The sequence below is a fragment of the Bidens hawaiensis genome, unplaced genomic scaffold (genome assembly GCF_021521415.1).
Source record: "Bidens hawaiensis isolate Kalapana, Puna unplaced genomic scaffold, B.hawaiensis_p1.1 tig00020146_1, whole genome shotgun sequence".
Taxonomy (NCBI): domain Eukaryota; kingdom Viridiplantae; phylum Streptophyta; class Magnoliopsida; order Asterales; family Asteraceae; genus Bidens; species Bidens hawaiensis.
This window is the reverse complement of record NW_027493068.1, coordinates 292907-318376: the sequence shown is the minus strand read 5'-3', so window position 1 is coordinate 318376 and position 25470 is coordinate 292907. Positions and strand designations below refer to the sequence as shown.

The following is a 25470-nucleotide window of genomic DNA, read 5'->3' as shown; positions in this document are numbered from 1 at the left end:
AAGTCATTGCTGCCTGTATAATAAATAACACTTAGAATCAACTGAATCGCAAGTCTTCATTTAAGCTCTTTCGTTTATGTCTGTTTGTGTTCGTGAACCATTCATTTATAATATTAATGAACGAACACAACAAAAACTTTCATTTCTTAACGAATGGGCATGAACAAAGATATATGTTTGTTTATTTAGTTAATGTTAAATAGATGAATATGAACTTGTCTCGGTTGTGTTCTTTTGGTTTGTCGCGAAAGCCGATCGTTCATTTGCCAAGGTTGGTCTGCTTGTACGTTTTATCGGAGGACAACTTATGACTGATGTAAACAAACGAACCCTATTACTGATATCTCTTACGACAGAGAATCCATATATCAGTCAAAGTCCATAGTCTATTTGCTTAATTAGCACCTACAATTCATCTTGTCCACTTATATTCAAGATGGCTATAAAAGCCATTTGAAGTGTTGATAATGTAACAAGACAGGCACACCCGAAACTTTCGGGCGGGTATTTGGGTATGTGATTAGTTATAAAAAATTCTTGCGTGTTTACCAAAACATCCGGCGGCTAACATTTGGCGTGTGGCTTAATGGAGGAGATGACTGAACATATTTTCGATTCGTGCAGGTAAGCTCAATCGGTTTGGCAAACCATATCTACTTGGTGTAAAGTTCTGCAGTTGTTTGTGTTTTGTGTCCGCGACATCGAGTTATATAAATATACTAAGTTCCTGAAGGAAAATGTGAAGTCGTTCCATGCGGTTTGTCTTGTCACGTTGTGGTGCTTATGGAAGGCTAAAAATGATATGGTGCATAATGGGTCGATGGTGTCTATCGAAAGTGTTGTGGAAAATGTTAAAACTCGTAGCTATTTTTGGGTTAAAAACAGGTCGGGTGGCATGTCGATCTTGTGGGTAGATTGGGGTAGATTTGTATTATAGTGGTCCTATGTAGTGTGTGTTTGGTGTCTTTTTCTGTTCGGTGGTCGGGTTAGCTGTTGGCTACGGTGGCCAATTATATTTTTACGTTTTTAATGCTTGCTTTTGTTGGCCGTTAAAAAAAAGTCAATATGTATAGCAATTAAAATGGTAAGAATGCATACGGAAATCCCAAGAGGTAAACTTTTGGTGACCAGTTTATCTAGTGTGTAGAATTGGATTCTAGAAAACCTTTCCAACCTCCAAAAGCAAACATAGAGAATCTATAGATCTATGTATAGAAATACCTACCGACTTTTTTAGATTCATTTCACATAGTAGTGTTATGACTCAAACATCAGCAAATATAGTTTTTAAAAGATTGGGTTTTGCGATTCAAAAAGAGGTAGCGGCGTAGCTTGTTGCCCGCTTGTCTTCTGTTTCGATGTAATCCAATAAACAATTAATACGACAATTATTGTTTTTAGATTTTTTAGTTTTAAAAAAAAAATTTCACATACAATATTATCTTGAGAACCACGAAGACTACAACATTAGCATGTGATCAACCTTAGGGGTAAGATTATTTTAAAAATGGGGAGAAGAATGAGAAGAATTAATAGAAAAAACACCAACCTTTTCGAAAAATAATAAATCAAAATTTAATAAAAAAAGTAAAAGTATAAAAATATTTTCACCGTCTTCCTACTTCGCAAAAAAAGAAAAAAAAAGCAATATTGAGGAAAAAACTCATTGTGTTTTTTGTTTATTTTTGTCACTAATTGTGTCATTTTATCTTAATATTGTGTTATATTACTCAGCATTGTGCTATATTTTACGATATATTGTGTCTTTTTTTATTTATCATTGTGTTTTTTGTTTGATTTTGTCATTATGTTTTTTTCTCTTCATTGTGTCTTTTCGTCTTTTTTTGGAACGGTTAGGTTTTTTTTTTTTTTATTTTGTGCTGTAATATTTTTATTATTATTTTTTGAATTTTCTTTTAAGTGGTTTTTTTAGACAAATTATTTTCATACTTCTCATTTTTGTCTTCTTTTTTATTTTAACTTTTCACTCATGTCAGATGCACTATTATGTTCAATAGAAAGGGTACAATAAAAAAAAAGGATATTGGATTTAATAAGCCAAATTTTGTCTCATTGCCCGACGCTAAGCTAAACTTTAAAAATGTACAATCTGTTGGTCGCTAACAAGCTTTTTACTAACAGGATTATATTTCGTTAGTTTTTAATGACGTGGCAAAAATAGTGGTGTAGACTGCTTATGTGGTCAAAATTTGTTTTTAAATTAAAATTAAAAATTTCTAACCAAAATAAACAAACTGAACCACTTTATTAAAATAAATAAATAAATAAGTGAACCGGACTATTTTTCTAACCAAATAAATTAGCAGAACCACTTTTGTTAACAAAAATAAATGAGCCGAACTACTTTTCGAACAAAAATGAATGAACCGGACCACTTTTTTTTTAACAAAAATAAACAAACCAAATTACTTTTTTTTTAACAAAAATGAATGAATTGAAGTATTGAACCACTTTTTTTTTTAAGAAAATCAACTAAGCCAACCACTTTTTTCTTAACAAAAATAAACGAATTGAACCACTTTTTAACAAAAATAAACGAGCCGAACCACATATTTTTACAAAAATAGACTAACCAGACCACTTTTCTTAACAAAGGTAAACGAACCGAACTATTTTTTAACAAAAATATACGAACCGAACCACTATTTTTAACAAAACTAAACGAACCTAATTATTTTATGGGGAAAGTACGGTGCTGTCAGACGCCTAAGCTTAGAAGGAAAACTCCTCAAAACTAGGGCTGTTCACGAGCCGAGCCCGAGTCGAGCCAAGGTGGTTTCGAGCTCGGGCTCGAAATTAAACGGGGCAACTTAGTTAGGCTCTAGCTAGATTTTGAAGTTAAACGAGCTTAAGATCGAGCCAACGAGCCGAGCCGAGCTAAGGTCGATTTTGGCTCGGTTACAAAAATGATCCAAATCACCTCAGGATGTTACAAATCAAATTTTTATAGAGAGTTTTATTCGAGCTTTTCTCGAGCGAGCCATGAGCCCAAGCTTAGCCCTCGAGTTTTTTGAACAGTCATACTCAAAACTACGTCATTTTGATTAAAAAACATCTAAAAATAGATCATTTTATTTTGGTATGTCACCATTAATTCAATGAGTTCATTTTATCTTTCTTCAAATCCATTTGCATGCAACTTTTGTTTGTTATTTCAATTTTAACTACCTAAATCTGAAACTAATTCATTAAAAATAAATAGAAAATAATTATTTGGTTTTTGTTGTTGAAAAACTTGTGATATACAGCAGGTTCTAGAAATTTCTTCTTCTTTCAGCTATGATCTTTTATCATCCCTTCACTTACATATGCATCAATCTCCTCTTCTTTCACTTATATTGTTTTTAATTCATTTATGTTTGATTGATTTTTAGGTTTGAAAAACATGCATTTGAATAAAATTATGTTGTATGTTCTTAGAAGGGTTTCAAAAACTTCTTAACAAACTAAAATTAAAAAAGTATTTCTAGTTTTCACTGTTAGGGTTCTTAATCAAAAAGGGATTAATAATAACATAAGCGCTGGATCAAAAGAAAGCAAGAAAAAGTCAAAACATAGAAGCTCTGATTAAATTCGTAAAAATCATTTTTATTTTGCCATTAATATTCAACAGTTGGCTACAAATGGATTTGGAGAAAGATGAAATGAACTCATTGAATTAATGGTGACATACCAAAATAAAATGATCTATTTTTAGATGTTTTTTTTAATCAAAACGACGTAGTTTCGAGGAGTTGTCCGTCTAAGCTTAAGCGTGTGACAGCACCGTATTCACTTTCCCCTTATTTTTTTTTATCAAAAATAAACTAACTGAACCACTTTTTTTTGACAAAAATAAATGAACCGAATCATTTTTTTTAACAAAAATAAACGAAACCTAACCATCACCACCACGACCAACGTTCTAAGATGAACCACTTCCGACCCAAACACGTTCTGACCCTAACTCTGTCGACCTTAGTTTATTTTTGTAAGAAAAGTAGTTCGGTTCGTTTTTTTTTGTTTAAAAAAAGTGATTTGGTTCGTTGATTTTTGTTTAAAAAAGTGGTTCGGTTCTTTGTTAAAAAAAGTGGTTCGAGTCGTTCATTTTTGTTAAAAAAAAAGTGGTTTGGTTTGTTTAATTTTGTTAAAACAGTGGTTCCGTTTGTTTATTTTTGTTAAAAAATTTGATTCGATTCGCTTAGTTTTTTATGAGAGAGAAAAAAAATGGTTCGGTTCGTTTATTTTTGTTAAAAAAAAAAGTTGTTTGGTTCGTTTATTTTGGTTAGAAAATTTTAATTTTAGTTTAAAAATATTTTTTACAACACATGCAGTCCACGTCACTATTTACCCCGCATAGCCGTACACGTCATCAAAAACTAACGGAATCTAACCATGTTAGTGAAAAACTTGTTGGCAACCAATAGGTTGTTGAATATATTTAAAGTTTGGTTTAACGTCAGCCAATAGAACAAAATTTAGATCATTAAAATCCAATATTCAAATAAAAAAAATATTAAAAAGAAAAAAAAGAAGAATGATTTGGTTCTCTCCCCCGCTCTTTCTTCAATTTTATCTGCACTCCCAAACTTATTTTGAACTTATTTTAAAATAATTGTAATAATAGTCATCAAATCAAGCATGGCATATAGTCTATACTAATCTCCTGTGATATGTTCCTACTTAACCCAAAAGCTGTATATACGGTAGTTCAATCTAGAGGTTAAATTATTTTACATCATCATCATCATCATCATCGTACTCAGTATATCCCACCAATAGCAATGCTATGGTAGGGTCTGAGGAGGGTAAGATGTAGACAGCCTTACCTCTATCCCATAGGGATAGAGAGGCTGCTTCCGGTGAGACCCCCGGCTCGATAGTAGTTTTGAATCAAGCCTTGGACATAAGACATATAAAACTCAATCATCGGGACACTGGCTGATTGGTGCATGTGCCCTTGTCTTTCGGCTATCAACGCCACCACATGATGCCTGATTAACCTTCCGCCACTTTTAACGTTATTTTCACGTGATTAGTAAAATAACGTCAAAATTAGTGCAATTTTACTTTTACCCACCCAAGGGTTCACACATATATACATTATATGTGCGCACCGCAAGCAGGGCGTGTTAAATTATTTTACACTGTCTCCTAAATTTAGGAAGTATATAAAGACACCATGGATCGTAAAATTTAACACAATATCGAGCAAAATATAACACAATGTGGAGTAATATATAACACAATATCAAGGAAAAAAGACGCAATGACAAAAATAAACAAAAACACAATGATAAATAAAGACACAATCATCTGAACAAAAATACTAAAATCTACAAGCTAGAAATCAAAAAACGAAAACCTAAAATCTAATATCATAAAGTTCGACTAGACAGTTCAAATGTCGCTCATTTGAGTTCAATCGAAGTCCTTTCGATACCCTTCCTATTTTTTAAAGACTGTATTTTAACTTAAACCTTCAATCTAAAATCATGAATAGACAACTTAAAGAATAATATAAAGACATGTACCTTCTGTTTTTAGCTATAATACATAAGAAAGTTATGTAACTGTGTACCTCACTCTCTTACACTCTTTCATTATACGAGCGAAGAATTTCATACGATTGTTTTACACGATTATCATAATTCTCTACTTAGAATTAGATGCTTCTATCGTAATAATTTGTAGAAAGATATCGATACTTATGAAAATATGAAAGTTGCTATGTTATTTAAATAAACCTAGATTGTGAGAGACCATAATTCTTTTGAAAACGATGCAACTTCAAAAGGATATCACAAACTAATATAAAGTCACTCCTATGCAAACTATGGCAATCCAATTAACCTTGTTTAGAAAACCAATTGTTCTTATTTTAGTAGTTTGAAAAAATAAATATAGATTGTTATTGAAAAGTATAGCATTACATATCCAAATTTGACGCAATACCTACCTGCCTTTAAATTTCAAAATCTTAAAAGAAAAAAGTGTTTCTTTTAAAGAAATTACCCATTTTATAAAATCATGCATGATGCATTCTATATATTATCGATTTACACGGGAACTAAAGTTATATAACTAGCTTATGTATCAAAGTTAAAGTAGTATGTACAAGTGCTTATCTGATTATTATTTATAGAAAGGCCCTCTATATAAATGTATATATGTACACACACCTATGGACGAAAAAGATGAAATGTAACTTCTAATATACAACTAATGTTATCAAGGAGATGAAAAATACCTTTTGAGTTCCATGGTAAAATAGACAAAGAACCTCCCACATTTATTTACTGTCAATATAGTTGACAAATATTCAATTTCTCAATGTCTAAAGGTTTTGACCACCTGCCCAATTCGACTGCGACATAGTGGACAGCTTGACAATTGTGAAGAACATGCCACACAACAGCACATATGACCACACCTGAAAATCATAGTCAGTTTGTTCATTTCATGTTAATATTTAAGCAAGCAATTTAAACAAGAAAAGATTAATGAGTGCATGCCAAAGATTCAAGAAATCTGATTATTACAATTTAAAGTTGTAACAATAGTTTTGAGCAACAAATATATTTTCTAAGGTTATAACAAAACTATCTACTTATCAACTGGCCTTCTTATACCCTAATACGAGACATTTTTACACCCATTTTGTACCTTTTTCGTATAGAAATGTCATATTTCGGTTATTTTATTTGTTTTTGTTTACATAATCGAAAGTTGCCAAACACGATTTGCTACTGGTATATTAAGATTGATTATCAAATTGTAATTATTAAATACTTTCCAAACACCTAGTGGGAAACCTTAACTAGTGGTTAAATAAACAACTTTCTTAAAACAACCACAAATAGTTTAGTAATTTTCTTAAAGAAGAACTATAAAGTAGCTAAATATATGATTTTTAGTGCCGTTTCGTACTCATTTTCAACTATAATTTTCTTTTAAATATTACTAGTTTGACGCCCCAAAGTTTTTGGGGATTTAACTTTATAAAGATTGAAAGGATGCAGATTGGAGAACTTACGGGACAAAAACAGAATTGTACTCCTGCTCGAGGCATATAACCGGCATTTGTCCATCCTTCCATGTCCCATTACCTCCACTTTCTGCTCTACCATTTAAACCTGAAGTTTTTTTTTTTTATTTTTTTATAAACTGCTTTTGCGAAACAGAAATTTTAGAACATATGAATGTCCCAAGATAATTGTCTACTTTCAAAAATAACATTAAAATTAAAACTACTTTGTTTTTATTAAAATTAAAACCCTAACAACTAAAATAGAAAACCACGTTTGTTCATCGTTGCTTCATTGCAAACCCGACAACAACCCTAGTTCATTCCATGAATGATTTCATCATGTTCTTGATTAATTGATAGGTTTAAACCTAAATTCTTCAATTTTAGCTCTTGAACAATTGACCAAGATTGATTATAGTTATATTTTTATTTCTCTTCATTTACCAAATCAAAAAGTGATAACCTAATCATCATCGGTTCATAAATCAATAAATAAGATCAGAATTTCATGTTTTGATATTCCTCTTTTGTTGATACAGGACGTCCACACTTCAATGGGTTTAGAAGTTCAATCAGAAAAGGAAGATCTTGAAACAAATTTGATTGAACATATTGATGAAAATGGATATTTGGTCATAAATAGCGGCACAGATGTTGAAGTAGAGAAAACAGAAGATGTGTGCCTGGATTTGGATTTGGATTTTGGAGTTGAAAAAGAAATAACAAATGAAGTAATCGGACAGGTTTTCGATACTCCTGATGACGCATATGCTTTCTATAATAGCTATGCGTTTTTACATGGATTTGGAATACGCATTCGTTCAGCTTTTAAAAATAGGACAACAAATGTGGCTTATCGAATGAAATATGTATGCAACAAAGAGGGTTTTAAAGATTTGAAGCGTGGTAATTCTGGGGGAGATGCTAAGAAACGTCGTAGGAATTTAAGGACAGGATGTGAAGTGTATCTTCGTATTTCAATTGGTAATGATGGTAAATGGTTAGTGGATGAATTTAATGATACACATAACCATGAGCTAACTGTTACTCAAACCAAAGTAATGAAACACAGGTCTCATGGAAAGTTTCATTGCTCAATGGCTTGCAAATCTCTAATGTTGGAACTTGGTCAATCCGGGTTGAGACCTTGTCAAATCAAGAAGGTCGTAAATACCATGAAAAATCCAGGTGAAAATGATGTCACGTCAAAACAATGTGCCGACATCTTGAACGAACAACGGAAACAATACAAAGGTAAGGAGTTTTATGGCTTTATTAAACATTTCCAAGACAAATTATTAGAAGACCCCAACCTTTATTTTGTTGTGGACTTATGTGATGACGGGTCTCCTAGAAATATTTTTTGGGCAGATGAGAGATCAAGAGACTCGTATATAAAATTTGCAGATGTTATTGTGTTTGATGTCACATACATGACCAACAAATTTAAAATGCCATTTGCTCCATTTGTCGGGGTGAATCAACACCACCAGTCCATACTTTTTGCTGGTGCACTGTTGGAGAATGAGAAACAAGATACTTTTGAATGGTTATTTCAAACATTTCTAAAGTGCATGTTTGATAAGCATCCATTGCAATAATTACTGAATCGCTCGACTGTAAAGGGATCAGTGACCACTTACATCTCGTTATAGTGACATTGAAGAGCCATACAAGCGGTGGGTAAAGAGTAATACAGTTGAAGAATTTGAAACTTATTGGGAAAATTTATGTGGTAAATACCAAGTTGACAGTGACATGTTAATCGCCTGGAGACCTAGCAGTTTTGTAGATTTGATTTGGTACCACTTATTTGAGTATATGTTCAAAATAAACTTGTTTCTATAGTTTTTAGATCTTTTTAGTAGTTTTCATATTTTAATGACAGTATGTTTTTGTTAAACTCTTTGAATGTGAAAATGTTGCAATGGTTTTTCTGTTGAAATATGCTCAAAGAAAATAAAATGTATAAAAAAGTCTATGAATTTGAAAGGGAACATAAATTAAAACAGGTCAAAGTAGCACAATATAAAGCGAAACGGGTCAAAACGCAGCAATATACACTTAAACGGCTCAAAATGCAACAATATAAACTTAAACGGGTCAAAACGCAGCAATTATAAACTTAAACGGGTCAAAACTCAGCAATTATAAACTTAAGCGGGTCGAAACGTCGCAATATAACTTGAAACAGATCAAAATATAGCAATATAGAGCGAAACTGGCCAAAACACAGCAATATAAACTTAAACGGGTCAAAACGTCGCAATATAACTTGAAACAGGTCAAAATATAGCAATATAAAGCGAAACGGTCCAAAACGCAGCAATATAAACTTAAACGGGTCAAAACGCAGCAATTATAAACTTAAGCGGGTCAAAACGTCGCAATATAACTTGAAACAGATCAAAATATAGCAATATAGAGCGAAACTGGCCAAAACGCAGCAATATAAACTTAAACGGGTCAAAACGTCGCAATATAACTTGAAACAGGTCAAAATATAGCAATATAAAGCGAAACGGTCCAAAACGCAGCAATATAAACTTAAACGGGTCAAAACGCAACAATATACACTTAAACGGGTCAAAACGCAGCAATATAAACTTAAACGGATCAAAACGCAACAATATACACTTAAACGGGTCAAAACGCAGCAATATAAACTTAAACGGGTCAAAACGCAACAGTTATAAACTTAAGCGGGTCAAAACATCGCAATATAACTTGAAACAGATCAAAATATAGCAATATAGAGCGAAACTGGCCAAAACGCAGCAATATAAACAAACGGGTCAAAACGTCGCAATATAACTTGAAACAGGTCAAAATATAGCAATATAAAACGAAACGGTCCAAAACGTAGCAATATAAACTTAAACGGGTCAAAACGCAGCAATATACACTTAAATGGCTCAAAACGCAGCAATATAAACTTAAACGTGTCAAAACGTAGCAATTATAAACTTAAGCAAACGTCACAATATAACTTGAAACATGTCAAAATATAGCAATATAAAGCGAAACTGGCCAAAATATAACAATATAAACTGAGACGAGCAACTATGTAAAATCTGTACATATAGAGACAATGCAAATATATGAAACAAGGTACATAACAAAAAAATTATTTTTTTACATTTCTTCCAAATACAGTTCCAACCGGTTACATGGACATAAAAGTAACAACAAAAATTAGAAAACCTATCCAACTATAAATCAAGTATCTCCTCGTTCGTCTTGCATCATCTTCTCTTGTCTTTAATTTATCTTCAACTTTATTCCTTATAGCCTCAACATCATTCTTTGATGTAAGTAGGATGGTTTGTCTTGAGAAAGCAGTAGCATACAAAGCAAAATGAAAAGCATTAGTATTCTTTTTAAAAAAATTGAAAAATGAATAAAAATAATTACGAGCATAGTGTTTTATGTAATCAGTGGGGTATAATTGACTCATGTACCAGTACAATAACCTGAAAAAAATAATTCTGGAATACTCATCATAGATGTGGGTTTCGGGTACTGCAAGCAAAAAAATTTCAAGTTAATTAGAATTGGGCAAATGTTATTTAGTTACAGAAAGTATGTACCAAAACCACCATTCAGGCACTTGCTTGTAGTTGCTCATTAGTCTAGTGTGTATGTCCACTTTCTTTGAAACTTGTTTTGCTCCTATCTCACTGTAATATATGCATCACAAACAGAGCTTATATGACCCATTTGAGGTAAAAACACACCCAAATAGACTATTTAACTTGATTTAGGATTTATTAATTTTCTCATAAATAGATAAAGTTGAAAGAGTATGTTATAAGATAAAACTAAATAAAATGTTAATTGAAGACTATAAACAAAAAAACGAGTTGGAGATGCCACCCTCTATTTATAATCAAATTATTATTGGGTTTTTATATGTTTGTGAACACTACTTTTGAGACACGCATTAAATAACAAACAGAGTAACTGACCTTCGTTATCTGGAGTTGTTCTTTTGGCTGTATAACATAATTTATACAAAAAACCCATTTCAGAACAAAATCATAGCATATCTAGGGATGACAATGGGTCGGGTTTGGGTATTCTTAAACCCATACCTGGTTATAAAAGTCCATCTCAAACCCGTCCCATTTTAATCGGGCAATTACCCGTCGGGTTTCGGGTTTTCCCATCGGGTTTCGGGTTTCATATTGGGTTTTGACAAAATACTCGTCGGGTATGCCCGGCTCAAAACCCGTCGGGTTTCTACCGGGGTTTTGACAAAATATAACTAATCGATTACAAAGATGGTTACCATAAAGGTAAAATATTTCAAGGAACTGACATAAACAAGATTCGACAAATAATATATTTGGAATATAGTATATGTATAATATAATAAGCTATATCGGGTACATTGGGTATATAATCGGGTAAATGGGTCTATGTTATCGGGTAATCGGGTATATTAGAAATCCCAGACCCGCGAAAAAATTCAAAACTATTCCCAAACCCTAACGGGTCGGGTATTACCCGTCCCATTTAAGTCGGGTTTCGGGTTTTCCTATCAGGTTCGGGTTTCATTGCCATCCCTAAGCATATCATGAATAATATAGAATTTTAATCATATATAACATACTGTTGGGTTATGAAGGCCTTTGGGCCGGTTTTATTAGGGCCCGGTTTTGGTTTCTAATTGTGTTTAACCCTAATCTTAGAGCATTCTCATCCAACCCCTTATATTATGTGAGGGGTGTTTTTATAATTTAGAGAGTGATTCAGGTTGTTGTGAGTGAAGGGTTTTTATATTTTAGAAAAAGTAGTGATTTTTCTGTATATTTGAAAAATTACTGTTCATCTCCTATAATTTTTTAATATATTTTGAAAGTGGTTGTGAGTGAAGGAAAGAGAAAAGGTAATAATAAAAGGTGTAAAAAATATTATTTAATTGACATGGAGAGAGAAAATAAAGTGAGTTTTAGTGTAATTTTTGGTTTGGAGACAGAGAGTGGAATGAGAATGCTCTTATATATTATATATACCCATCATGTTTTTGTAATATTTGTTCTGAGCTAATAAGAAAACCTAGTTGCATCATGTGGATGTAGGTCCTCTCGCGGGGACCGAACCACGTTAAATTCTTGTGTTGTTTATATTTTCGTTTCTGCGTGTTTATTGTTGTGCATATGTGTGTTGTTTCGCTTCCACGCGCCGCTTTGTTCCTAACACATACTAGCTATTTACAAAAAAAAATTTGACAAAAAATGTTCCATGTCAATCCAACCCGCTCAAGATTACATGTTTTGACTCAGTGGGTTGGGTTAGGGATGAACAAATAGTATCGGTACTTTCAATACCAATTCAGTGCCCACTTTGTGAGGTTTCGGGATCGGTACAGTACTGACCGGCATTTTACCGATTTTTTTGCCGTTGATACCGGTACCATACTGAGCATTTTCGGTACCGGTACCCATTTTGATGATTTTCGCTATCCCAATCCCTAGATTTTATTTCCTGTAAATAACTAGTATATTAAATATGGTTACAAAACCTATACTAATTACAACATTAATCTAACTTTTTTGCATAAAGAAACTTAGGAGGTTGTATATATTAAATAAAACACACTTTGTGACTAAAATTCGTAAATGAATGCTAGAAATAAAATACTTACAGTGCTCAATATTGATCCATATATACCAATCAGTTCACGCATGAACATTGTAAATTAACTACCTCTTTTTGAATTCCGAATGACGCTTTCTTTCCATTATGTATTGAAAGCGTGCTTAGCAATTAGATAAAAACCAAATGCAGCAAAGCCCATTGAAGCATACTTGTACCACCAAAAAGAAAACAAGTATCTACTAAAAAGCATACTTCACAATGACATTTATCTAAATGCATTGGTTGGTTGAACTTATACTTTTACTTCTTTAATAATTTCATTCTGATTTTAAACAGCGTGACCCATTTATCCACTAACCCGTTTACTGAACGGGTCATGCTATTTAACCCTCTTTAGACCAAACACTAGCCCGTTTATTTTCTTAAGAAAACTAGGCTAACCTGGCCCATTTCCCAAGATTTGCAATCAGTTGATCGATTGTTTTATGAGAAACATAAAACGGGCCTTTGAGTGGTCTCTGGAACCTAATGGTTCCAATGCCATCTTTATTAGATTGCATATCAGAGGAATACTCAACATGAAGTTCTAACGAGACAAAAGTCAACCAAAGTCAACCCGCTTTCTTAATTATGTCGAAAACCTGAATCCTAAGCAAGACCTATGTAATTCTATGTTTAGAGAAGTTTGTGTGGTTTAGTTTTGTTTAATTATTACTAATACGACTGTACCACTCTCCATCATTAGTTGTTCACTTATTAGAATTCGTACAGAACGAGTTAGGATTGAGAGCGAGAGTGACAAATCAAAAGATGATGGTAAAGAATCTTGAACGCGGTCGTGCTTGCCAGCAGAAAGTGACCAACGACAGGGACAAAAATGAATACTAGGACGCACAAACAAAATGACCCAAAGAAAGAACATCTCTAACCCAATATGAGCAACACTTAATAAAAAATAATTAAAACTATCTACAATAACATACAATGAGATAATTGTAACTTAGTATTTAATAGTCCCGCCACGTCCGCACATTGCCCCCCTCGTTTCCCCTTCGTTTGTTAACATGTTACCACCCGTCACCTTTACCCCGCGCCTCATGTGCGGTGTTTAACGCAGGAAAACACCCCATCTTTGCAAAAGTGATGCCATTTCAGTGGCTATGTGGGTTTAACACCGCTAGGTAGGGATGAGATCGGTACCGGTATTGAAAATCATAAATTTTTTTGTACTGGTATCGGTACTAATATTCGGTTTGGTTCTGACATGGTACCAGTATTCCATACAAAATTCAAATAATACTGGTAGTGAATTCTCAAAACTTGGTACTGATTAATCAGTACCAAATCAGTACCAAATCAGTACCGAATTTGCTCTATCCATGTACTTGATGCCCCACAAAGACCTATTATTTAAATCTATTTAGGTTTGATGATAATAATAATAATAATAATAATAATAATAGGTCCGGTCCTTTCCCAGGCATATTTGTGTAGAACTTAATTTACAGCGTTGGAGGATGAATGAAACCCTAATCATCACTACTACAAGGTAGCTACTTTTACACTCTTCAATTCTTCTTCTTCTTCTTCATATTTTACTTCACTTACTTCAAGTAATCAAATCCATGCATTAACAACAGAATGGCTAAATCTTTTATAAATTTGACTAAAATTGAAATGGAAAATATATATCAATCTGGTTGGTGGGTTGTTAATAAAATGGGTCAACCCAGCGCCTTCATTATTATTTAATTTAATTTAATTTAATTTATAAAAATAAGTTATATTTTAGAGTTCAGATTATGCTTTTGGTTACATTGTTCTAATTAGCACATTCCTTCCTTTTATATGATGATAGAGTAGCTACTTTAATAAATAAATAAATATTGTTAGCAGGCACAAATGTGCAGCTTGTTTTCAGCAGTTCAAGAAGAAAGAGCACCTTGTTGCACACATGAAAATATCCCACCACTCTCTGCATCAGCCGAAATGCCCTGTCTGTCAAAAGCATTGCAAGTCATTTGAATCCTTAAGGGAGCATATATCAGGTCTATTTTTCATTTTTAACATTACTTTCTGCCCCTTTATAATTATATCAAAACCCCGTGTTCTATGTTGCTATGTTAATGCGTCAAATTGGTTTTTTGTTTCTTTTTTTTTTTTTTTAAATCTGGGACAATGGTTTTTGTAACATATTTAATATATGGTTAATTCCTGAAATTCGAGAATAGGGGTGTAAACGAACCGAAGCTCAAGTTCCGCTCGTTTAACTTTCGAGAGGTCGTCCTGAGCTTGGCTGTCAGTAGATTTTCAAGCTCGAGCTCAACTTGTTTCAAGCTCTATTTCTAAAGCTCGAGCTCGACTCGTGAGTAGTTTTTTAAGCTTGAGCTCAGCTCAAGCTTGTCTTGTCTATTATATTATTTTATATACATTTATAATTGTTTTATATATATATATATATAGGATTTGGTTCATTTCAGAAGTGTTAATTAGAGCGAGAAATGCGAGAAGAGATTATAACCAATCACATGATTTCTTTTTTAATTTCTTATTATTTAAAAAAAAGGGTATGTTAGTAAAATAAAAAATGTTTTGTTTTGTAACTCATACTCATTAATTGTTTAATTAATGTTAAGTTACTAACAAATAATAAGTTGTTATTATTATTATTATTATTTATTTAATCTAAAATTTGAACAATTAAAATCCATTTGATCTAAAATCATTTTATTCTAACACATGGCTAATTAATTTTTTTTATTTGATATCTAATGTGAAGTGTCTTTTTTTTTTTATTTTTTTTTTGTTTGATTTTAATCAACTAATGTAGTGTAGGCTTATCTTATGTAATGTAGATAAAGTTACGTAATCTAGTGTATGCACACTTTTCAAAATTTGTATAGTCATAACTAATGTAGTGTAGGCATATCATATATAGTCTTGGAAAAACTAATGTAATGTAGGCTTACTTTCAAATGTTGTGTAGTCATAACTAATGTTGTGTAGATATATCAAATGTAGTGTAGGCAAAACTAATATAGGGTAGGCACACTTTCAAGTGTTATATAGTCATAACTAATGTGGTGTAGAAATATCATATGTAGTGTAGGCAAAACTGATGTAGCGTAGGCTCACTTTCAAATGTAGTGTAGGCACACTTTCAAGTGTCGTATAGTCATAACTAATGTAGTGTAGATATATATAGTGTTGTGTAGGCAAAACTAATGTAGTGTAGTGTAGGCACACTTTCAAATGTTATGTAGTCATAACTAATGTATTTTGGACATATTTAATGTAGTGTATGGACACTTTCAAATGCTGTGTTGTCATAACTAATGTCGTGTAAAAATATCTAATGTAGTGTAGGTAAAACTAATGTCGTGTAGTCACTTGAGACAAGTTGGAGTACGTTTTTATGTATCATGTATATGTATTAAACTAGTATTAATCATCTTATGAGCATTAATTATGCTAGAAAAAATAACTGACGAATTCATTAATGCCTGGTTTAAGACAAAACGGCAAAACTAGTCCTTTATGTTTGAACGTTTTTTCAATGGACGTCCTTTCGCGAAAGAAATGGCATAAAACATACTTTATGTTTCAAATCCTTTGCACGTTATGTCCTTTGGCGCTAACCCAGTTAATTTTTTCTGTTAAATCTGGCCATGTGCAACGCACATGAGGGTAATTTGGTAACTTTGCCTATCGTCTTTATCCTTCGAAAATCCAAAACCAGCACTGCCACCACCTGTTGCCGACCGCCACCACCACCACCTACCACCTGCTGTCACCATCACAGTCCCCTTCATATTTCTTCAAGCCCAAATTCACCCACCTCCCGCCCCCATCATCACCACCCCTTTCATCATTCACGTCCTCGTCTTGTTCGTGACCGACAGAAAGACACCTTAGAGAAAACACATCCGACCATCTCCATCACCGTTAAGCACCACACCCACCAACCTCCTCAACCATGTCGCTGATATGTGGATCTCGCCGTTGCCATCTCCGTCATCATCGACCCCGCCGCCGACAAACATCATTACCCAATTTTCCACAGCTTCCAACCATCTCCGCCGATCCCGCCACACCCCACCGCTGAAAACAGTCCACGGCTTCCTCTCCGACTAGCTCAACAACAACAACATAACAGACACTAAAACCCCCCCAATTTTTCATAACCAATTTCTGAATTAGGGTTTCCAAACCCAAAACCGAGGTATTAGAACATAAAATTGTGGGATCTGGATCTTTGTTTACTCGTTGTAAAACCTTAACTTAAAAAAATCAAACAATAGCTACACTGCAATGGTTCCACAACCCCACTCGTTAACGGCGGTCACACTACTCGCCATTACACTCCTCTACATATAGGGTTCAATTGATCGGAGTAAACTGGGCGGCGGCCGCCGCCTCCCACCCGCTGCCGCTATCCACGGTTGAAGTGTGAGAAGCTTGAAAGCTGAGTAAAGAAGCGTGAGAAGCTTGAAGCTTGAAAATAGCATTAAAAAATAGAGTAAAGAAGAGAGAGGGAGTATTTGGTGGCGGTGGCCGACAAAAAATATGGTGGCCGGAGATGGTGGTGGTTGGTGATGGTGATGGTGATGGTAGTGGTGTAAAGAGGGAGAGATAGAGAGAGGATGAATTGAAGGTTGCAGAGAGAGAGAGAGAGAGAGGAGAGAGAGAAATCTTTAAATATTTTCATCTTAGCTCAAAGTTTAATTTATCTACATAAATAGTCCCTCAAAGAGTAAAAGACGAATTTACCCTCATGTGCTTTGCACATGACTAGTTTTAACGAGAAAACTTAACTGGGTTAGAGCCAAAGGACCTAACGTGATATAATTTTTTAACAAAAAGGATGATTTCTGCCATTAAGTTTGCGAAAGGACAACCACTGAAAAAACGTACAAACATAAAGGACTAGTTTTGATGTTTTGTCCTGGTTTAATTAGGCCAACAGCATAAAAGACATGCATGCCCTTTTTAATTAAAAATATGTCATAAATATGTGTATTTATTTACAATAATGTCATTTCTATTGTTGACCATTGATTAAACACAATCAATGGTCTAGATTCATATCTCGCACTTCTCGCTATAATATCACTTCTCGCATGATCCATCCCTTATATATATATATATATTTACTTTTTATGCATAACACAATATAAATTATATTATTATTTTATCATAATAATAATAATAATAATTTTATAAAAATATTTATTTAACATATTAGATAGAAGTTGTATAAATAATAGGTTCTTTAGGCTCAAAATCCATCTCATTAAGTGAAGCTTGGGCTCTAGCTTGTTTAAGTTCAGCTTGATTCCAGGATCTTGAGTTGCTCACTAGCGGCTTGGATCATTTACACCCCTGCTTGCGACCCCCCTAAATAATCTTACTTCTTTTGACCCTTTACCAGCTCGCCATTTTCCACGTTTACTTATTTGCTAACGTTTGAGTGATCCATGATTTATGTTCTTTTATATGAATGTAGGCCCATTAGCTAAAGCTCATTGTTCAAGTATATTCTTTCAATATGGTTGCACACTTTGTATGAGAGTTTTTGAGAGCTCTATTTCTCTTGCTGAACATAAAGATCAATGTCTCCTAACTGCTCCTGCTTGCCTTGTAAGCTTATGTGGAATATTCTTTAATAAGTATTTACTACTTTACTAGAGGTGGTAATTCGACCCATCGAGTTATGCTTCATATTTAACGGGCTAAACAACTAGAATAAAAAAAATTACCTAAAAAGTAAACAGGTCAAACGGGCCAAAAGATATATTGTTGACCATGTTTTATTTTCAGTGTCTGGTTACTTACAACCTCCTAAATTCCTTTTTTTTAAAAATAGTTTATTCATAAAATACTGTGGTTTCTTAAAGCGAAATTATTGGAAAAATTAAGTTGGGGCTTTATTATGCATGATTAAAGCGCTTATCTTTTTAAGCTTAAAAGTAAAGTCCTTGGACTTTCTTTTAACAAAAAGGTCCTTTGTTATGATCCAATCCTTCTTTGTATCACTTAATGAAAAGGCTCTTTTTTTTCGCATGATTAAGTCACTAAGCTTTGTTAGAAGGACCATCTTGTTATGTTTTAAAAGGCCGGGGACTTAATCATGAAAAATATGAAATATGTGCGAATATTATGGTATAATTGTTCTTTAATAATTAGTTAATTTGTTGCAGGGAACAGTAGATATTCCATCCATAGATTATGAAGGTTTAGAAGACGAAAATATTAAAGCAGTTGCCATTGATTGCCAAATGGTTGGGTGTGGTAGTGATGGATCACTTGACCTATTAGCTCGTGTTTGTCTTGTTGATGAAGAAGAAAACATTATATTTCACACTTTTGTGGAACCTCATATCTCTGTCACTGATTATAGGTACTTTTTTCTTGTTTTTCGTGTATATCAATTCAACCTGTTATATAGATATATACGCCCGCCCGTGTGTGCGTGTGTGCGTGTGCGCGCGCGTATAGTTATGTACACATATATTATATATGCTTAAGTGTTTACAACCTTGTAAGTTGTTTCTTAAAGAAAAAAAGCTGGATAATTGTTTCAGTTGCTGTATTAAATATGACAAAGTTCAATATAACTGACAAAATTATTGACTAGTCAACCCGACTCGGTCTAAAATTTACCTGTTAACAAACCCACTCTAAACATCCATTTTTCTATTTGTATCTATTATAAGAGGTGGCACTTTCAACTCATTTGTACGAAAACGGGTCATTTAGGTTAAATGGGTCAAAAGTTGCATAACTGGTATGTAAATGCTTTAAATTTTGTAAAGTCATTCAATTTTCAGAAAAATGATATTTATTCTGATTTAGAGTTTTTATGGTCATATTTAATATTTTAAATTACTTTCAAAAGTCATAATTGACAAAGAGTTGACCGGTCAACCTGACCTGCCTTAAAAGTTTACCTTTCACCCATTTATATGAATATTGGTTAATTGAGGTTTTGCAATTTATAGCAGGTCAAATTGGCCAAATGTCGCCTAAGATGTATTCATACGCTCACAACTTTCTAAATAGTTTTATTCGAAAGAACTCACATCCGATACTTTATTCAAGATAGTTTTAAAAAGTGGTAAAATTTTCAACTTGTACATAAAAGTGACCCCTTTTGACTCGCTACATGAACTTTTTGGTTCAGATATGAACTAACAGGCTTAACCGAAGCACATCTAATAAACGCTATGCCACTCAAGGAAGTGCAAGAAAAGATTTCTGAGATTTTATATAATGGAGAATCAATTGGGAAAGCGAAGTTGGATGGTGGAAAAGCTAAACTTCTCATGGGTCATAATTTAAAGCATGATTTGGATTGCTTATTAATGAGTTATCCTGACAAATTATTAAGGTCAGTAAGTTCTTTTTCTGAAATTAAAAAGCATTTACAGGTTCAAAACTATTATCCGTACAATAGTTCTAGGGATGTAAACAAGTCGGGCCGAGCTTGAGCCTCCTCTACATGGCTTGAGCTCCACCCTTTAATATAGTTCTAGTGGTGTAATTGTTTTTCAAACTACTTATAAAATACGAGTCTTGTTAAAAGCTCATCCTAGGCCCTCGCGATTGGTTTTAAAGGCTTGAGCTCTTTTCGTTTATCAGATTAAGTTTGTTATATATCTATATATTATTTAGTTTTACTATATATTATACTCACTATCCCAAAACTATGGTCCACATTCATTCCAATCCATTTTTTTGACGGACAAATTTAACGTTCATGAGTCGAAAGGACGGAATTTGCTAAAAACGTATATATACAGGATGTTTCTTGTAGCTTTCTTAGTTAAGGACGAAACCTGAAACTTGTTGTATACATAAAGGACGAAAATTGTAATTTAAGAACTTCTCGCAACCAATTATTTTGTTTATTTATTTTATATATTTAATATTATTTAAGACTAGTTTTATCATTTATTATATATAAATTTGTGATTACATATATTTAATTACAAGTTTACATATGTGTAAATAAACAATTAGATATATGTGGAATAACCAAATTACAAATGTGTAAAAACTAATTTCCATAATTGTAATCATAAAATTACATATAATAAGTGACAAAACTACCCTCAAATAATATTAATATGCAAAAAAATTTAGAAAAATGGTAGGTTGTTAAGAGTTCTTATATTAGTTAGGAGTTCTGAAATGAGCCTAAAAAAGAGAGCCTTTTGTTGTGCATATGTCGGTTTATCAGCTGTTTTATGTGTAGGGATACTGCAACATATCGTCCACTAATGAAAACAAATTTGGTCAGCCACTCTCTCAAGTACCTTACTAAAACATATCTAGGGTACGTTTGTTTGCATTCTCATTCAAGCATGCATTCTAGCTATTTACTTGTCTTCACATGCGTTTTAGACTCAAGGTTATCTAAAATAAACCAGAAAATGGTCCATATTTATTATTATTATATTATTATTATTATTATTATTATTATTATTATTATTATTATTATTATTATTGTTATTGTTATATTGCTATTGCTATTATGTAGCAGTAGTTTATTATAAGGGCAGATGTATGTTACTGATTTTGAAGCTCATTTGCTCTCAAGTTAGAACCTTTTCTTGCTAGGGGTGTCAATCATGTCGGGTTGGCAGATTGACAGGTTGGCGGATTGAATTGTTCAGCCCGAAAGTGGTCCATATTTATATTTGTGTCAAAAACATCAACCCTAGCCCACACATAGTTAACATCCTATAACCCAAACACGGAGCCGTTAACGCGTTTATCTAAACATGCCAAACAGGCTGGCGGGTAATAATCAACTTGTAAACGTGTTAATCGGGTTGGTGCGCTGTAATAAATTAGGTTAAACGGGTTAGTGGGTCAGTTGACCCGTTTAACTAAACAGGTTGGCGGGGGTTGATCTGTATAACTAAAAATGTTAAATAGGTCTACTAGAACACGACCCAGTTTTTATTTTAAACAGGTTAGATGCGCCGACCCAAAACCTGATTATTCTCATGTCATGTCGTATCAGAAATTGCCACCCTAATTTTTTTGCTGTAGAAGTCAAGAGCTGAAATGAAACGTGTCAAACGGTTTGAAAGTTGCTCAGTGGGGTATTTTATTATCAGTATTAAAGTTGTTAAATCATTTTATTATTATAATTCATACTATTTATCAGTGAACTTAATTTTTTTTCATGGGTAAAAAAGTGTTTCATGTTGTATAAAACAAATTTATGTTTTCAGGTACGATATCAGGTTGGGGACACAAGACCCTTTTCAAGATTGTGTCTCGGTAATGAGACTATACAAGCGTATGCGTTCTCAAGAACACCAAGATGACAAAACTGCAGCATCATGCACCAAAGAAAACCTTATTTTTGATTGCCGAACACCAAATGATCTCGAGAACATGTCCCCTGATGAACTCTTTCAGATTTCAACACCAAATTATCAGTGCTGGTGTTTGGATTCTCGACCGCGTTATCCAAGCGTTTAGAGGTGCCAAAATGGTTTGGTAGATTGTGATCCTTAGTACCACTGGCCAAGATTTTCTTGCTTGTTAATATATATGCTGGCTTAACATGTTTTTTGTGGGATTTGGTGTAATGAAATCAGATAATTACTTGCATTAGTGAAGAATTTAATATTTTGACATATATAATCCAAAAAAAAAAATATAAGATACATATTATTAACATAAACCAAAAAAAAACTATATTATTCTTTATGACAAAACAAACCTAAAGAATCACAAAAACATACCAATAAAATAAGCATTAATCATCTAAACTCCTAGCTTCAAGCAAAACACAACTATGAGGTGTCATTTGATAACCAAGTGACCCTGGAATCTTCTCAACAACGGGTTCACCCGTCATTGAGAAGAATCCCGGATACGAAAGACCCGTATCCACCAAGCAAACCCACACCATACCCAACTGAGGCGGCGGCGGCAGAGTGGCGGTTACAGGAACATCACCGCTGTTGAAGGCGGCAAACATGCCGCTGGTCAACTGGCTTTCATCATTCTGGTCAAACTTCAAATTCATGGCTAGAAACCTGCTAGTGGGATCTTCCCAATTTGGTGGGTTCAAATCCGGTCCGTACCAATCGATATTCTCAGCATTCAAAAACTCCCTCCTTTGAAAAAAATCACTTCGTTTAACCCTTAACGAACCCAGAAACGAAATGAACTCGATCATTTGACCTGCGAATCCGGTTTTCAAAGCTTTCCAATTAAATGGTTTTCGGTCTTTAGCCGAGATCTTCCCACCTGATGATTGACCGGACTCGTCTCCCATATTAAGCACCGGGACACCCAACGAAATAAATAAAATAAAAAGAAAATTCCTGATTTGTTTAAGTCTTGTTTCGAGCACGGCTTTCTTCTTTGTAGCACCTTCTTCACCGCAATTCCAACTAAACTCAGAGGCGGTGGTAAAACTCACCAAGTCCACAAGCGAAAGCCCATGGGCCCGGGCCACGAAGTTGAAAGACAATGCGGGCCCACGCCCGTTTAAGAAGATATCACCACTGCCACATAAGCGGGTTGCAAGGTTACTCACAAGACTCTCACCTCTTAAATAATTTCTCACATCACTACAAAATCTAGCATTCATTTCAGCCCATTTTTTCCAGTGAGGAAACATGATTTCTTTTGTGGAATTTCTAATCGGGTCGAATGAGTCAGCGATGATCTTGGTTTTTGAAAGTATCGGGTCAAACGCGATTGCTTCGATTAAAGGTGGGCGAGAAAGATGCTCACCGTTAAACCCGTTTAACATGGAAGACGAGTTAACGAAACAAAAACCGTCAATATGGTAGTTGATCACCCAATGTTTAAGACTATCCAGAATCAAGTTTTGAACAACCGGGTGGGCACAATTGAGGGTATTATCGGAAGCATAATATGTCGCTTTATCTATTTTTGCTAACGGTGAGTTATCACAAGTGTGAGTGAAAACGACTTCTAGTAAAATCTCGATCCCATTGGCGTGTAAACGCTTTACCATTTGTTTCAAATGAGGTCCATACGAGTTTTGCGATGAGAAGAAATGTGAAGGGTAATATGGTCCTTTTCGCTTATCATATGAAACTATTGGTTCTAACAAGATTGCATTAACACCCAAATCTTTAAAGTGATGCAACTTTTCAGTAACCGCAGAAAAGGTCCCTCTCGTTTCGTCTGGTAAGTTACTCGACACGTCTCTCGTGAAATCCGCCACGTTTAACCGATAAATCATTAGTTTCTCCATTGGTAAACTAGGGCTGGCATCATCACTCCAATCGAAAGTAGGTTCTTTACAAATTCTCCCAAGAAAATTCTCACCTATCACCTTAGAATACGGGTCTAAAACAATGGAAGACTTTTCTTGACCATCATGTTTGACCCGGTACCCATATGACACAAAGTTCATAGCATCATCCATCGAAGAATGCCATATGTCACCCGACCGATTAACATGAGGATCTAAATCAATCTCTAAAGCGGGTTCGTCACTAGAATTATCATCAAATAAGCACAAGATCACACCTTTAGCGTTTCTTGAAAACAACGAAAAATTTAAAGATCCGTCGGTTGAATAAGAAACGCCAAGCGGAGACGGATGCCCGGATTTTATACCCACCGGGAAACAGAAACTCGTCTTTCTATGGCTTTTGATTTCAATCTTTTCACCATTTACTGGACATTTTAACACAAATGAAACATAAAACGGAGCTAAGCTTGCATCAAACTCCAATTTAACCGAAAACTTGTTTAACGAATCAACCGCAAAAGGAGTGTCAAAGATTCCAGAATCGCTCGACTGTAAAGGGATCAGTGACGATGAATCCGATCTAAAAACGCCCCAACTCATAATCATTTCATCATCATTCCCATTAAGTTTCAAAGAGAAAATGTCTACATTTACTCCATATTTTCCATCTTTTAACTTAGTAATAACAACCTTCACATTTCCACCCTTGTCGGTTCTAAATAAATAAGTGGATAACTTTTCAACGGTTTGAATAACGGGAAGAGCCGAGGCAGCCAAAACTCTGAACCTAGGATTGTGGTATAAACCGTTGCTTCCAATTTTCCCAAAAACTAGGTTTTGCCTGAAACCTAAACTTTGTGTTGTTGTAGCGTGTTTGCAACTATCAGCGACTAATAACCTGGAGATTTTGATGGTTAAGCAGGTAGGGTGAGTAGCAGACGATAGCGAAAGCATTGGCATGATTCAGAGTGTAGGCATATAAGTTGCAGAAACCGAAATTATTCTACTCGGATCTTGATCGTTGTCTGCTTAAAGTAAGTGAGATGAATCAGTAGCCTAAACAAAACAAAACTTAAATTCAAACATTATTAATTACAAATAAAATCAATGATTAACTACATTTATTCCCAGGGTACCTAATATCCAATAATCAAACAATTAAAAAAAGTATTCACATTCGATAAAACTAGGGTTTGCCTGCACATCTCCAATATCTTTCAGGAAAAAGTTGGGGTTTCAAACACACACAACAATCACTGTGAGAATTGATTATAAAGTACCTGAATTGATTGATTTGAGGGTTGGATTAAAACTTAATTAAGACATGATGGATGATAAGCGAGGCACAAAATGCACTGCATAAATAAATAGCCTATCATATTCCTGTTTCTATTAACATAGAACCAATTTTCTGTTATCATTAAGATTATTTTTAAATAAAATGGCAAAACATGTCATTCACGTTTGACCTGATTTTCATTAGACGTCCTTTAACGAAAGAAATAGCAAAAGAACATAATTCATGTTTCAAATTTGTTTCATGTTACGTCCTTTGTCACTAACCTAGTTAATTTTT

At 33.9% G+C, this 25470-nt stretch overlaps 1 protein-coding gene, 1 long non-coding RNA gene and 1 pseudogene across 2 annotated transcripts; 1 reads left to right on the top strand and 2 right to left on the bottom strand.

The window, feature by feature from the left end:
- Nucleotides 1-6294: 6294 nt before the first annotated feature.
- On the bottom strand, nt 6295-11028 carry LOC143559965 (uncharacterized). Its single transcript, XR_013140030.1, has 3 exons — nt 10999-11028; nt 7037-7136; nt 6295-6433 (listed from the first exon to the last, which is right to left on the bottom strand). It is a non-coding gene; the product is annotated as an uncharacterized LOC143559965 (long non-coding RNA).
- Nucleotides 11029-14146: 3118 nt separating this feature from the next.
- Nucleotides 14147-22132, top strand: LOC143559975 (RNA exonuclease 4-like). The gene is made up of 7 exons (XM_077048388.1): nt 14147-14183; nt 14528-14682; nt 18141-18274; nt 18835-19034; nt 19818-20024; nt 20892-20972; nt 21880-22132. The coding sequence occupies exons 1-7, from the start codon at nt 14152-14154 to the stop codon at nt 22130-22132; spliced, it is 1062 nt and encodes a 353-aa protein (XP_076904503.1). The 5' UTR covers nt 14147-14151.
- Nucleotides 22133-22364: 232 nt separating this feature from the next.
- LOC143559964 (isoamylase 2, chloroplastic pseudogene) lies at nt 22365-24854 on the bottom strand (annotated as a pseudogene).
- Between the last annotated feature and the right edge of the window lie 616 nt (nt 24855-25470).